Here is a 15962-nt window from a genome sequence, read left to right as displayed (position 1 = left end):
ACAAATTCTATCTAAATATATGATCATGACGCTTGTAGAATTAATGTATTATATTAGAAGAGAAAATGAGTAAATTATATTTATAATATTTTAAGATTTTTAAAGGAATTTTACGCTATTTATTAGGTGAATATATTGTTTTTGTATATTTTAATTATAAATTGGAAAAATAAAAAGTATTTATAGATACTTAGATATGCTCAAATCATTACAAATCACTTTCTATAAACACAATAATCAAAACCATAACCAATTTTATAATCATTTCCTTTTCATCAAAACCCAAAACCCATTTATTATTCAAAGATAGCTTATTCCAAAGGCTCGAATATTCAAAAACCCAGAAAATATATTTAAAAAAAGAAAATACAAAAAAATTGTATCAAAACCCACATATTGTGTGTATCTCAGTCATGAAATCCGTGCATTAGTAGTCGTAGTATTCATCGTCAACGATATAGAGACACAAACCATATATCTATCATCTATATATTTTATATAAAGAAAAAACAAAATAAAACATACAGTCAAACCCTCGCCGGCAAGCCATCTTCGTCCATTCCGTCACCATTTGGCGGAGAAACCCTTCTCTAAAATCTTGTTATCACTCTCCTGTCATTGCTTTTCTTACGTTTATTCGGTATATATCTATCTATATATATACGCATACTATCTCTGTTATATTTCCGTTTAGTAGTAGCAGTATACTAAAAAAATTCGTATCCAATTTGTTGTTATTTTTGTCCAAACACTCCCCCACTCCGGATAACCTGAACATGGAAAACCTCGTCTGTTTAAGGTTTTAGCTTCATTGCTTTTTTTTTTTTAGGGTTTTTTTTATAAATAAATAAAAATTTATTTGATTGATAGTGTTGGGAATTGGGGAAAGAAATGAGTGAAACTGAAGAAAGTATGCAAAGAGTACAAACCCGTGTTTCTTTTGATCATATTGATACACAGAAGTTGAATGCGAGCCAGTTTCGTACCCAAACCCGACAGTTTTCTCAGAATTTTAATGTTGAAAACGGCGGTAAAAGAGTTGGAATGCCTCCGGCTCATCCGCAAATGCAGCCAGCTGAGGGGATGCAGAATTTGAGTCTAGGGAACGGGTCTACGAATTTAAGAACTTTGACGCAACCGTTGTTTTATTCAGGTGATTCTTTGCCTCCTTTGAGCCCGTCTTCGTATAGGGACTCTGGTTCAGGGTCTGCGTCTGAACAAGTGGTGGGTGATGTGAGTCTTCCCCCTAGGAAGTCACATAGGCGGTCGAATACTGATATTCCGTTTGGGTATTCGACGATCTTGCAGTCGTCGCTGCCTTTGATTCCGTTAAGGGGTTCTAAGGGGTTTGATGGGTCTGCAATGCCATTGCAGTATGTGAAACGGGAGCCGACTTGGGAGAAAACTGGTGGTGAGAGCAATGGTGAAGGGACGGGAGAGAGGAAATCGGAAGGTGAAGTGGTGGATGATATGTTTACTAATTATATGAACTTGAACAATCTTGGTAGATTGAATTCTTTTAGAGTGGAAACGGGTGAAGATCTTGATAGTAGAGCAAGTGGTACAAAGGCGAATGGAGGTGATTGCAGTGATAATGAAGCTACAAGTAGTGTAATTGGAAGTGGTAATAATATGCAGAGGTTGGGAATGTGTTCGGTTTCTGATAAAAGAGAAGGGATCAAAAGGAGTGCAGGTGGAGATGTTGCTCCAACAACAAGGCACTATAGAAGTGTATCTATGGATAGCGTTATGGGAAAAATGAACTTTGCTGCCGATGAAGCCCTTAAGCTGCCACCTTCTCCCGGTGGCCAAGTTGGTAGATTGCTGTCAAGTGATTCAGTTGATGCGAATTCAGATACGTTTAGCTTGGAGTTTGGAAATGGAGTGTTTAATAGTGCCGAGCTCAAGAAAATCATGGCTAATGAGAACCTTGCCGAGATGGCTTTGGTCGATCCAAAGAGAGTCAAAAGGTGTGTAACTCTCTCCATGTACTAGTCAGTGGTCGCCCCCTTACTGCATTCTAACTTCCTTAAAGCTTGAATGTCTATGAGTTTATCTAGTTGTCCATTCCATTTAGGTATATTATTGATGATGAAATATTATGATGGCTTTGAAATAATATCCATAGCTCTTTATTCTCCTATATATCAATCATTTGTACTGTAATGGAAGAAATTTGTAGTCTGAAATGATTGATATAAGAAGTATGTCCAAATAGAATGCTAAAAGAGCTGTTGAATCAGTACTGCTTTAAAAGATTGTTGTTTTCCTTAGGATTTTGGCGAATCGTCAATCAGCTGCTCGTTCCAAAGAGAGAAAGATGCGTTACATCACAGAATTGGAAAACAAGGTTCAAACTTTACAGGCTGAAGCAACTACGTTGTCTGCCCAGCTGACATCTCTGCAGGTGGGATTCGTTGCGGTGTACAAGTTTTTTATTTGCCTTTCATGATTTTATCTTGTTTTTATTAATTTTCTCTGCTTGCTTTTCAGAGAGATTCAAGCAGCTTAACAAGCCAAAATAACGAGCTAAAGTTTCGCCTGCAAGCAATGGAACAGCAAGCCCAACTCCGGGATGGTATGACTCGAATTCTATATTCAATGCAATAATATATAACCAAGAGACTATGCTCACCTGAACTTTTAGAAATGCATAGTGATAAATCTACAATACCCTTTAGCCATCCACAACAAATGTATATATAATCGTGCGGTGTACAACTGTATAAAGCATGCATTGTTGTGTATGACTAATAATTGTTGTAGACTGTTCACTCGAAATGCAGAAAATAGTACTATGTAATGATTTGATTTAGTGAGAGTATTTTATGCATATGATAATAGTCAAATGTTTTTATAGACCAATAAAAACCAATACAGATGGCAATTGGGACATTATTGGCAGTTGGGACATGGGAGAACTAAGGAAATTGATATACACAACTGACATCTTAGGATTTGTTTTCTTAATTGACACTTGGCAGCTCTGAACGATACTTTAACTGCTGAGGTCCAACGCTTGAAGATCATGAGGATGGAACTAAGCGGAGATGCTGTTAACTTTTCTCAGCTATCAATCAATCCTCAAATGTTTCAGTTACATCATCAGCAGTCTCAACAACAAAATGGTGGTTCAACAGCTACCCACGAGTCTAATCAGTAGATCGTTTCAGTTGGGGCTTTGATAGGTTTATAAAGTATGCTTATACTCATAGCTATACTGGTGACAAGTTTCTTTATTCGTTTGTTCTTTGCATATCTCGAAAGAGGTCAAGCTGGGTGGTTAGATGTAGAGGGCAACATATGCTGATTGGATGGGGTTAGGTTGGTAACAGATCAAAACAAGTCTAATTTAGGTATGGATCAGTGCCGTTGGGTTCACCTAAGAAAACTTTTTTGTTCATTTCTTTTATTTATGATAAATAATAATGTATTATAGAAACTGTTCTATTACAATAATATTATTTGAATATTATGAATAAAGCAATTTGGAATGTCGATGCTAAAAAAATGAGTTTCAACTTGTTTAACCCGTTCGATATATTACTCTTTTTAGCTAGTTCTTCGTTTGTTCAATTTGATATTATAGGTTATCTTAGAACTGAAAACCCGTAGAGGTTAAATGGGCGTTTGGTTTATGGGAATGCGATAGAAAGAATGATCTACGTATTTAATGGAAGTGTTTTGTGGTTTGATGTGAAAATTGGATATCGAATTAGGAACACTCTAAACCCTTCACTAGAGTTGGGTTTAGAAATTTATTTTCATTTTTACTTGAAACCCAACATGTAGTGATTTCAATTTTCAATTCAGATGTAGTGTAAGTAGTTAATGAATCGAAGTTACCATCTCTTGTTTGAATCTGTTACATGTTTATTTATATGTTGTTATTTGATTCTCCACAATTCTAAGAACAATATACAAAGAAATTCACTGAACAATCTTAGAGTAGCCCTCAGACAACTGAATCTCAACCAGCGTCACCCTCTTCCCGTGAAAACCGCCTTTACTGGAACAAGCTTAACCTTCACATCAAATTTCTAATCCTCAAGGGCGGCTCAAAAAACGTCCTGATCTAATCAGCTATTAGTGTTGATAACTGTATCCCAGCTTTAGCAGCACGCCCAGGTACAGCCATGATAACAGAATCTGGAAAAGCAATCACCACATTACAACCCACAGTAGCTTCATCTTCTATTTGTTTTGTACACAAAGATCCTAAAAAAAGTCATCACTATAGAGACCAAGCTATTGTATAGACTTCAATTATCATTCATTTTCTCATTACTTCTACTACTTGATGTGCACGGTTTGGTCTAAACCCGCTAAACCGAAGTAATTGGACGGATTGGTCAGTTTAAAATCAAAAACTTAAACCGTTGGTTTGCCTTTTTAATAAACCGCTCTTATGGTTTGGTTCGTTTGTAGACTTTTATCAAACCGGTTTAACCAAACCGGACCATTTATATCAATGGTATGTTTACTATATATATATATATTGAAAAGTTATTTTGAGAACTTTTTTTTTTGCGAGAACCTTTGAGAACTTTTAAAATCAAGTCCAACCGATGCTTATTCTTTACATGAAAATTGTTTTTTGATTGTTTTCTGAATAACTTATGTGTAATTTTGAAGTTTATAATTGTGTGGAGGCATGAATTATCATCCGTTATACAATTATGTGGAGATTTGGATTCTTGATCACATGTGCACGAATATTGCTATGATTACATGTGATCGACTTGCATATATGTGATCATAGCAATATTCGTGCACATGTGATTAAGAATCAGAATCTCCACATAATTGTATAACGGATGATAATCCATGCTCCACACAATTATAAACTTCAAAATTATACATAAGTTATTCAGAAAATAATTAAGAAACAATTGTCATGTAAAGAACAATCATCGGTTGAGTTTGATTTGAAAAGTTTTCAAAGGTTCTCGCAAAAAAAAAAACTCAAAATAACTTTACCCTATATATATATATATATATATATACACACATGTATATATTAATATTCAATATTATAAATTATAAATAACAAATTATTAGTTGGTATAAAGTTAAATATATTCAAATTCTAGATTTAAAATTTTCAAAGATACAATTCCTACATCACCAAGCTAATTAATATTATATGATTTATATTTTTCAAAATACTTTGTGTTTCATTTTAAGTATAAGTGAAACTTTTGCAATTTAGTATTACTAAAAGCTTTTATATATGAACGTCAAAAGTATGATAACCGTTTAACTGAATCAAACCAAACCAGTTAATTGGTTTTGGTTGATTTGGTTTGACATAACAATTTGGACGGATTGGTTTGAAAAAATGTTAAACCGTTTACTTTGGTTTGATTGAGATTTTTAGCGAAAACCGACCAAACTGCACCACGCATATCCTTTGATACAATTACTTATTCTTAAGCCTCATCAAAGGAATTAAGAACCCTTGTATATACGAATTTCAAGTTTGACATTTGGAGCTGAATGACGAAGTTACCATTAAAACTACAGTAATTCTACATTGATGAGGAATAAGATGCAGCACATGGTTGAACTAACCGATCCTCCCTAGTAGGCGATAGACCCCAAGGTTGGAGCCCGGAAGTGGTGGGCCACCCAATACCATCCTATTGTCGGGTTGGACCAACCTTCATCGTCTGGGGGTCTGATACAGACCATGTCAAACTTATTAAGTGAAATTTGACTTTAAAAATTCATAGTTTATATGTGTCTCAAGATTTTAAAAAAAATAAAAAAAATTCTCTCAAGAAAAAAGAAAGAAAGTAGGTAGTCAAAAGTCCAACGTATATTTAGGCCAACATTTTGGATTTTACATAATAGCAACCCCTTTGATTTGTTTCTTTATTGTATTTTTTCTACGATTTTATTGACCAAATTACATGCCAAAACTTTGATCAGCTAGCAAGCTTTAACCTACAAGTTATACAAAATCGAATGTAATATGTTGGGTTAAACCTATTTAGATCACAAGTTTTAACTTGCGATTTGGTCAAGCACAACGCAAATTTGTTAGTTAATACTCCATATAAAGTTTAAAAAAAGTTGCTAAAATTAACCACTAGGTAATAGCCCAGTAGCTACCAGCCGTCACTTTCTAAAGATCCACTTGAAATAATCAGGGGATTATTAAGTGGTTGAGATTCACTTGAACACTAGCTGGGTAACAAATGGTACATGAGATCAGAGGGTTATATTCAATTACCTTTTTTTTTTTAAAAAAGTTGCTAAAATCGCCAAATCAAATATCAATTAATTTTATAAGATTTTCCCATGTTTGGAAATTGGAAGGCTTGTAACTTAAAATTGGCTAGTCGATCAGTATTATTTACACACAAGAATTTGGAACCCAAAGGTGTGTCCCCTTGGTGAATTTGGTTCTATTATTAAACTAGCGAATTTACCCGGGTTTAACTCGGGCGTTTTCATTAAAACTATAAAACTAAAAAATATGCATGTAATTTTTTTATTAATATATTATTAATTGATTTGGAGATAGTGAATTGAATAACACAATAATTTGTAAATTAAAGTGCTCATTGCATTAACAAAACATAAAAGGATATTATACTATATAAACTAAATTTATTTGTTTAAAATAAAAGATTAAGAACTTTAAATAAACATTTAGTAAGCTATTTTTAATTAAAAATATTGTAAATTATTTATGACATCATAATTAAAATAAATATTTTTTAAGTAAAATTGTAGACTTGCCACATGATATTTTTTTCTAAAAATACTTTTTAAAGACAATTGTCTTTTATTTATTATAGAGATTTGATCAATATAATTTTAATTAGGTTTTATACTATAATGATAAATATTTTTGAAATTATACCATTTTGATAAATAAGTTTTCCTATTACACTAATTTGAAAAAAAACTCAGTGTAATCTTCCCTCAACCTTTGCCTTTTCAATTACAAAAAGTCATACGAGTATTTGTAAAAGGTGTTTAAAATTACTTTTTACAATTCAAATACCATGTTAAAAGTAAAAGTAATAGTGTAATTTCCTGCAATTAGAAATTTAGTTGAATTTGTAACCGTCATCAACTACAGAGATGAGTTAATCTAGGGACATTTTAAATTAGAAACCATAAGAGACATGTAACTTACACATGTGTATAAATCCTAAACTTACTAATGTGTAAGTCGTGGTGATGGTGGTCGCCGTCGCTGGAGGATCATGGTGGTGGTCGTAGATGATGGTGGTGGTGGTAGTGATGGTGGTTGTATAACTTACACATCCACATATGTAAGTTGTGGTGCGCGGTGGTTGCCGTCGCCGGAAGATAATGGTAGTGATCGAAAATGATGGTAGTAGTGATAGTGGTGATGGTCAGAGAATCAGAGATGGTAAAAATTAAATGAATAATTGAGATTTGTTCTTAACGGTGCCTACTGCCTAATTTAAAATGTTCTTAATTTAACTTTTCTCATTAACTACATTTAGTACTTCTATTTTTTTGGAATATGTATACATGCAAACCGTTCGTGGGAGAATCAGATTTCAATTCCCAAAACATTAAACATAACGGATCTTCTCGCAGGCGCCATGATCGCTGCCACCTCACGTGTTTCACGCGTGGCATTGCATATGTACCCCACTTGAAAATATATGTAATTTTACTAGTTATAAAATAATATCCTTTTCAAAAAACATTGGTCAAAAATCGTAGACACTTAATTTATGAAATTTTTATACCAGCTGATAAACAAAACTAAATTAAACAACAACTAAAGGCAAGATTAGAAAATAGGTAAATATTGGCATTTATTTATTTTTACAATCAGACCAAAAAAATTTTTGAAAAATTAAACCAAACAATAGTTATTCCCTTACTTTATTGGTCAAACGTTTATTAGTTATACATTAAATTTTTACTTTTATCATTATTAAAACTATAAATTCATTTCCACTTCTTTTCTTTTTTTGAAAGTTCAATTCCACTTCTTAAGAAATGCTTTTAGACATTTTTTTAAATTTGTATTTGAGCAGTAAGTTATTAAATGACTTATTGCTATTTGCTAGTTTTATGATCCTACCGTTTATATCATTCTAGTCAAAGTTGAATTAATTACAGAGAAATAAGAATTACAATTATTAATTACTTTGATTTGATAATAAATATAGCTTAATTACAAAATTTTATTACACAGAATATTATTTTTCATTCGAGATTTTAGTTATATCACCTCAATTAAAGAAAATAAGTATTTGATAGACATATATATTTTATCATCCGTTCTTTATCTCCAATGATTGTTTACATTTTATGATCATGACATGATTTTGTAACTTTGACATTGATATTGACATTGACATTTTATATTGAATTATAGACTGTATATCATATTACGACGAGTGTATGTATATTAAATGGATATAATACTCGTAATAAAGTTAGATTACAAGGAAAATATAAAGAAAACATGTTGTGGGGTTGCAGGTGAAATGAATATATAATTTGAAGAAAAAAAAAACAAAAAACACAACAAAAGCATAACGGTCACATTTCCAGTCATTTCCACATGAGCGCCTTGTACTTTACTATTCTGTCATTTTCTTGTTTCCACCCTTCTTAAACCCCCTTCACAACTTCTCTCTTTTTCATTCACAGTTCCTTCATTCTTTCTTCTCCATCCAAAACCCATTTTTTTATAAAAAAATTTTATTCATTTTTGTAAACAATTTGTATAAATTTGATTCAATTGGTTGAGTTGTGAAAAAAATATATGGGGAGTCGAAAAGTATTGGTTGAGGTTTGTAATGCCAAAAACCTGATGCCAAAAGATGGTCAAGGGACAGCAAGTGCTTATGCGATCGTTGATTTTGATGGTCAGAGAAGACGAACCAAGACGATATCGAGAGATTTGAATCCTCAGTGGGACGAAAAGATCGAGTTTCTTGTTCATGATGTTGCCTCAATGGGGACCGAGATTCTTGAGCTAAATGTTTATAATGATAACAAGAAAACCGGTAAAAGAAGTACTTTTCTCGGTAAAGTTAAGATTGCCGGGAATGTTTTTCCGGTTAGCGGGTCAGAGGCATTGGTTTATTATCCTTTGGAAAAGAGAAGTGTTTTTTCTCAGATTAAAGGCGAAATCGGGCTCAAAATTTGTTATGTTGATGAAGAAGTTGCACCCGCTCCGGCTTCTGAAGAACAGAAGCCTGAAGCGGCTGAAACTCCTCCAGCGGCGCCGGAGGAGGAGAAAAAAGCGGAAGAGATGGTGAAGCCTGTAGAGGAAGGAGAGAAGAAAGAAGAAAAGCAGCCGCTGGTGAAAGAGAAAAAAGAAGAGGCCCCACCGGCGGCTACTCCTACTAAAGAGGTGGAGACGGGCCCACCAGTTGTGCCGCCCCCACCTCCTGTGGAGGATACTGCTATAGCGCAGTCACCTAAACCAAAACAAAGTGAAGAGAGTCTTCAGTTGGCTAGAAATCATTCTAATTTGGATTCTGATGTTGCTAAGGTTTCGCTTTCAAACCATCATCGTGGAAGTAATGCATTTGATCTAGTCGATCGTATGCCATTTCTCTACGTGAGGGTTGTGAAAGCGAAACGAGCAGATAAGGAATCGGATGATTCAACTGTGTACTATGCAAAACTAGCAATCGGAACTCATAGTATCACTACCAAAACACAAGGTACAGCCAAAGATTGGGATCAGGTTTTCGCATTCGATAAAGAAGGTTTGAATTCGACATCTCTAGAAGTTTCTGTTTTTGATAAAAAGACTAAAGTTATAGTAGAAGAAGGTAAGGAAAATAAAGAAGAAATTACGGAAAGTTGTTTGGGAACTGTCTCGTTTGATCTACTAGAAATACCCAAAAGAGTACCACCAGACAGCCCCTTAGCTCCTCAGTGGTATACTCTAGAAGGTTCGCCAGAGAATTCTCCGGCGACAGACGTTATGCTTGCTGTCTGGTTAGGTACCCAGGCGGATGAAGCATTTCAAGAGGCGTGGCAATCTGATTCTGGAGGGTTGATTCCAGAAACCCGAGCCAAAGTTTACCTGTCTCCGAAGCTGTGGTATTTAAGATTAACTGTTATCCAAACCCAAGATTTGCAGCTGGGCTCGGGTTCAGGAGCCGAGCCTAGAATAAAAAACCCGGAGTTGTTTGTAAAAGGTCAACTCGGGCCACAGCTGTTTAAAACAAACCGGACAACAGTGGGGCCATCTAGTACTTCTTCTAATCCTACGTGGAATGAAGATTTGGTTTTTGTGGCAGCAGAGCCGTTTGAGCCGTTTTTGGTGATTACCGTTGAAGATGCATCTAACGGTCAGACCGTTGGACATGCTAAGGTGCATGTTGGTAGCATAGACAAGCGGACAGATGATCGGTCAACAGTTGGGTCAAGATGGTTCAATTTGGTTGGTGATGAGAATCGTCCTTATGCAGGTAGAATTCATGTTGGTGTTTGTTTAGAAGGTGGCTATCACGTGCTTGATGAGGCTGCTCATGTGACTAGTGACACCCGGCCCACCGCCAAGCAGCTGTCTAAACCGCCTATTGGGTTGCTCGAGGTTGGGATTCGTGGGGCTGCTAATTTGCTTCCAGTTAAGACGCGGGATGGTACACGTGGCACGACAGATTCTTATGTGGTTGCTAAGTATGGGCCGAAATGGGTCAGGACTCGTACAATTCTTGATCGATTTAATCCACGGTGGAATGAGCAGTACACGTGGGATGTTTATGATCCGTGTACGGTGCTAACAATAGGTGTGTTTGATAATGGGAGGTATAAGATAGGGGAGGGGGATGATAAGCCTAGTAAAGATGTGCGTCTTGGGAAGCTTAGGGTGCGGCTCTCAACACTTGATACTAATCGGGTGTACATGGGTTCGTATTCTCTTATTGTGTTGCTTCCTAATGGAGCTAAGAAAATGGGGGAGATTGAAATTGCAGTTAGGTTCTCGTGTTCATCGTGGATTAGTCTACTTCAGGCTTACTCGACTCCTATGCTTCCACGGATGCACTACGTGCGCCCTTTGGGTCCTATGCAACAAGATATGTTGAGGCATAATGCTATGAAGATTGTTACTGCAAGGTTGGCAAGGTCTGAGCCAGCTTTGGGCCAGGAAGTGGTTCAGTTTATGCTTGACTCGGATACTCACACTTGGAGCATGAGAAGAAGCAAGTCCAATTGGTTTAGAATTGTTAATGGCTTGTCAAAAGCAGCAACTTTGGCAAGGTGGCTTGACTCGATTTGCACATGGGCTCACCCACCAACAACAGTCCTGGTCCATGTGCTTTTCCTGGCTATCGTTTTGTGCCCACATCTAATCCTGCCAACAGTTTGCTTGTATGCCTTTATAATTGTAGCATTGAGATACAGATACCGAATGCGAGCCCCTGTCACAATGGATCCAAGACTCTCCCAAGTCGATTCTGTGGGACCAGATGAGCTCGATGAGGAGTTTGATGGGTTTCCGAGTTCAAGATCACCGGACCAGATTCGTATCCGGTATGACAGATTAAGATCCCTAGCAGGCCGGGCCCAGACACTGCTTGGCGACATGGCTGCACAGGGAGAGAGGTTAGAGGCGTTATGCAATTGGAGAGACCCAAGAGCCACAGCTATATTTGTGGTGGTTTGTCTATTGGCATCACTAGTGTTCTACATTGTGCCGTTTAAGGCTTTTCTGTTGGGAATGGGATTCTTTTACATACGACACCCTCGGTTCCGTGGCGACATGCCGTCTCTGCCCATCAACTTTTTCCGGCGACTACCGCCCCTCTCAGACCAGATCCTATAACCCGAATTGAATCTCGGGTAAAAATTTCATTTTTATGTATTATTTGATTTGGTAGCACCTTTAGTGCACACATTGGTTAGATCAATTGGAAGTATTACATTATATCTGTAAACCTGTTATTGGATTCAATATGAAAATGTGGTTGATTCATAATTCTAATGTCAAGTATGAGACCCAAAGTTATATGTAAAGCTTAGATTGACCATTTACCACATATTGAAATCAAAGTTAATATTTTAGTATAATTTTCAAGATATGGTCACTGAATGCATCTCACTGCAGAAAAGTGAATGTTCATATGCTAACCTGCTGCAAATTTTACTGGTTTCACCTGCTTCTGAAAACTTTGCAACCACAAAACAGTTCTCCCCAATAATCCGCATCTGCAAATCGTTTTACAAGTTAGAAATTTAGTTGGAATGGATAGACAATCTTTAGTGTGAGTTACAGACTGTTTTTTTTTCTGCATTTATGTTTCCACATTGCCCAAAACTGTTGATTTTTTGCAAACTATAGAGTATGTTGGCATTCAATCACTTTAAAAGGGATTACATATATTGATGAGTAAACAACTACAGATTTATTATAAGCGAAAATAAAGCACTCACTGACAGATGAGTAAACAACTACAGATTTATTAACCGATGCCAAATCTTATTCACCCTGACAGTAGGGATGTTATATACAGATAAATGAAAAAACAGCATCGAAACATAAAACTAAGTCATGTACTAATCAGCTTTCTGAATGTATTATATATGTCACAGCTTCAAGAACTAGCAGTCTAGCAGAACCCCAAGAAGAACATAAACGGATTCCGTCCAAGAGTATAAGTTAGCAATTCATGATACATGTTACTCGATAAACTAGCCCTTATAACAAGATTATATCAGAGATCCCCACCCCCCAAAAAATATATCAAAAATTAAAAAAGCAGTATTTTGGTTCTTTATACTGCTATCTGTAGCTTTCTATAAGTTATAATGTGGTATACTGGTATTACTATGCACCGTCAAGTGTTCTTTCTATCTTGTGTCTCATGGAGTTATCACACGAGGATCTGCGACTTGGCAGCCCCACGAGAACACTTCTTCCTGCTAGTTTTGCCGCTCAGAGCACAAACACATATTTCGAGAAGATCATAGTCTTCTTCCCAGAACAAATGAGAAGCTTTTTCAGGATTTTCCAAGAGCATTTTAGATGTCAAGAATCCAGCAATTGTCCATGTTTGGTAAAGTCTGGATTGCTTCCCTATGAACTTTCCACTTCTGGTGTCATAATATTCTGGCCAGTGATCGGCATACAATCTATCCTCAGCAAGATCGACTGCCTTTCTTGCTAGTTCTATTCTTCCCATCTTGATGCAAGCCAATGTGAACTAAACACAAGAAACAAAAAATTTACCAATTATTTATCACGAATGTACGCGGGCAAGTTGACTGGGTTAGGTAACAAATTTAAGTTGAAACGGGTCAAGTTTTGCCTATTTATCAATATTCTCAATACACAATTGTTGTGTTCATTATGATTCAAAAACCAATATAATTACAACAGTAATCTAAATTCTGGATAATTAGCCTGTTTGACCTCTTTCCCATCAGGCAATCCGTTTTACTTTGACCAATTACAGCCGAATTGAGTATACAGTCAACACAGATCGACCAAAGGGTTGAACTTGCCACATCTACAAAATGCTTGCAAAAGAAGAAAACAATGATAAGTCAGTGAAATTTACCTGCCATAGAAGAGTCGGCCAGGAACCACCGTTGTGATAAGACCATGGCCTGTAATCAGTCAAAATCGTGTTATAATCGAACATAACATAAATAACGCTATACTTAATCTATCATAAAAGAAAAACTCACGTGTTCTTTGGGTCACTACCAGTGATTATACGCCACTCTTCTTTTTCCAAGGCAGGGTAGATGAGCTTAAGAGGCATATTACCAACAAGATCATCCCACTTGGATTCTATCAGATTCAGTATTGAATTGTTTTGTTTCGGGGTGCTCAAAGAGGAAACTATTGACCAAATGTTACCAAGTGTAAAAAATCTGAAATCCATATGTGCAGGCTGTAGATTTCCTATCATGTAACCTCCTTCCTCAGGGATCCATTCCATTAACCAATGTGGAATCTGTTCCGGGTAAATGTTGAACTTGTTTGTTGCTTCCGTGGAATACTCTTCAGTCTTATATCGATAAATTTCATTAATTTTCTTCATATCTACCCAATAGTATTCTCTGATGTGGAAAGATAACGCACTGAGTCTATTATTGATAGTCCTCACCAAATTCTTGGATCCTTCATCTAAAGCAAGCATTTCCCGAGCACACCTTAGAGCTGAGTAGAATAATGACTGTAACCAGGGGAAAAGATAAGTCTAGTAATTAAAAAGTCATTAAAATAACTCAAAAAGGAACTCACTTGGATCTCCAAAGGATGGCCATGGATACCCATTCTTCGATCAATCATACACGAGCCATCAGTAACTAGAAGAGAAGGAAACATATCGAATCCATCAGACAAACACAAGTTCAAAATCAATTTGATTCCCGTCTGAACATCAACTCTTTCTTGCATTGCAAAATCACCAGTAATCTTGGTATAGGCTCTCAACAAGATAATCCACCACAACCCTGTACTCAAGCCAAGGCACACACAACAAATTCAAATATCATAACCCAAAAAAAGATAATCAGCATAGTTCACAAACGAAAAATGTCCAACTTTTTACCAGAGTCCACCGGTGCAACACGGCCAATAGCAGACTCCCCAAAATCTGGGTCCAAAACTTCTTCAACTTTGGTATCATCTAGCGGCACTGTTCTTATTTTAAAACTTGCGGGCATCAACCCTTGCCCCGGACTATAACAATCAACAGTTTTCTCCCAACTCTTCAAAAATAACAACAATTCATCATTTCAGAATATTTTCACATTACATACATAAACAACCATTATACTATTCCACATCAATATAACATACAAATTCATGACAAAAGCCTACCAAAACCGAAAACTTTACAGTTACAATCACCATAATCAATCACATTGCTTGCATACATATTAACACCTACACAATCACACTAACATATAACCATATACAAATTCAAAAACCTGAAAAGTACCTGCAACTGCAATGTATGCAAAAGAAAGTTCCTAACAATCTCTCCTTCACCTTTCAACAAAAAAGCCAAAGCAGACGGCACGAAATCCCGAATAAAAACCTGATCATAATTCAATGGCATTTTATCATGAGGATCATTCGCAGCCAACGTCCCAACCGGGCTGCCACAATACGTCACAACAGCGTCTTTCAACAACCGCCACGCCTCTTTTTCTGCCTCACTTTCCATCCTTCCCCCATTACCATCATCATTTTCCAATAAAGTTTCATTCTTTACATCACCACTACCACCACCCTGTATATATACACTTTCAAAATTCTTATCATTCAAATGGGGTTCTAACTTTGTTGAAAAATCTCTATAATTTCTGGGTATTTTTCCATTATTATTGTTTTTCTTGGAATTACAAAGGGTCACGGGAAAAGCCCTTGTTTGGCCCCAATTTGGGAATGTAATTGAAAACTGCTTGTGGGTATGATTGATAGGAAATTGGGAATGATGAAAGTTTCGAACTTGAGGGGATTTGATGAAACCACCCAAAACAGTTCGGCTTTGAATTAAAAGCCTGGAATTCAACTTCATGATGAGAATTCTCTTGGTGGCGTTCATAAGAATAAAGAAAGAAAGTAAAAAGGAATTTGATGATTTTTTATTTTTTTGATTTAATTTGGGGGGAATTGGATTAAAAAGGAAAGTGAGGATATACAATATTACAATGAATTGAGATTTTTGTGAATCTAAAAAAGGAGCCAAGAATCAAAATGTGATGGTGTATAGGGAATTACGGAAGTGTACAGGGAAGATTTTTTTGGGTTAAAGAAATCAATAAATATAGATAACTAAAAATATAAAAATGAATGGATTATTTCATTTGCAAGTAGGATAGAGAGACAGGCTTGTCTTGTCGCTTTGTTAATGTTAAAATTGTTAAATGTTAATTTTCAATTACTCGAGATAAATTCTTTTTACTTTTTAAAACAATTAAAAACTACTCGTATTTCAGTAAATCTAAATTGGTTTAATTTTATTTAACGC

General features: G+C 35.8%; 3 protein-coding genes across 3 annotated transcripts; 2 read left to right on the top strand and 1 right to left on the bottom strand.

Moving 5' to 3' along the window:
• Positions 1–780: 780 nt before the first annotated feature.
• LOC122579766 (bZIP transcription factor 29-like) lies at positions 781–3442 on the top strand. Its single transcript, XM_043751993.1, has 4 exons — positions 781–1970; positions 2275–2407; positions 2494–2578; positions 2985–3442. The coding sequence occupies exons 1-4, from the start codon at positions 892–894 to the stop codon at positions 3161–3163; spliced, it is 1476 nt and encodes a 491-aa protein (XP_043607928.1). The 5' UTR covers positions 781–891; the 3' UTR covers positions 3164–3442.
• Positions 3443–8744: 5302 nt separating this feature from the next.
• LOC122579674 (FT-interacting protein 7) lies at positions 8745–11950 on the top strand. Its single transcript, XM_043751892.1, has one exon. It carries the CDS (start codon positions 8774–8776, stop codon positions 11795–11797), a length of 3024 nt encoding a protein of 1007 aa, XP_043607827.1. The 5' UTR covers positions 8745–8773; the 3' UTR covers positions 11798–11950.
• A 462-nt stretch (positions 11951–12412) lies between these two features.
• LOC122578282 (alkaline/neutral invertase A, mitochondrial-like) lies at positions 12413–15659 on the bottom strand. Its single transcript, XM_043750206.1, has 6 exons — positions 14928–15659; positions 14535–14694; positions 14225–14436; positions 13663–14156; positions 13533–13581; positions 12413–13175 (listed from the first exon to the last, which is right to left on the bottom strand). Exons 1-6 carry the CDS (start codon positions 15534–15536, stop codon positions 12846–12848), a joined length of 1854 nt encoding a protein of 617 aa, XP_043606141.1. The 5' UTR covers positions 15537–15659; the 3' UTR covers positions 12413–12845.
• Positions 15660–15962: the final 303 nt, after the last annotated feature.

The sequence above is a fragment of the Erigeron canadensis genome, chromosome 8 (assembly GCF_010389155.1).
Source record: "Erigeron canadensis isolate Cc75 chromosome 8, C_canadensis_v1, whole genome shotgun sequence".
NCBI classification, from domain to species: domain Eukaryota; kingdom Viridiplantae; phylum Streptophyta; class Magnoliopsida; order Asterales; family Asteraceae; genus Erigeron; species Erigeron canadensis.
Note: the sequence above shows the minus strand (reverse complement) of the source record. Positions and strands in the feature narration are given on the sequence as shown.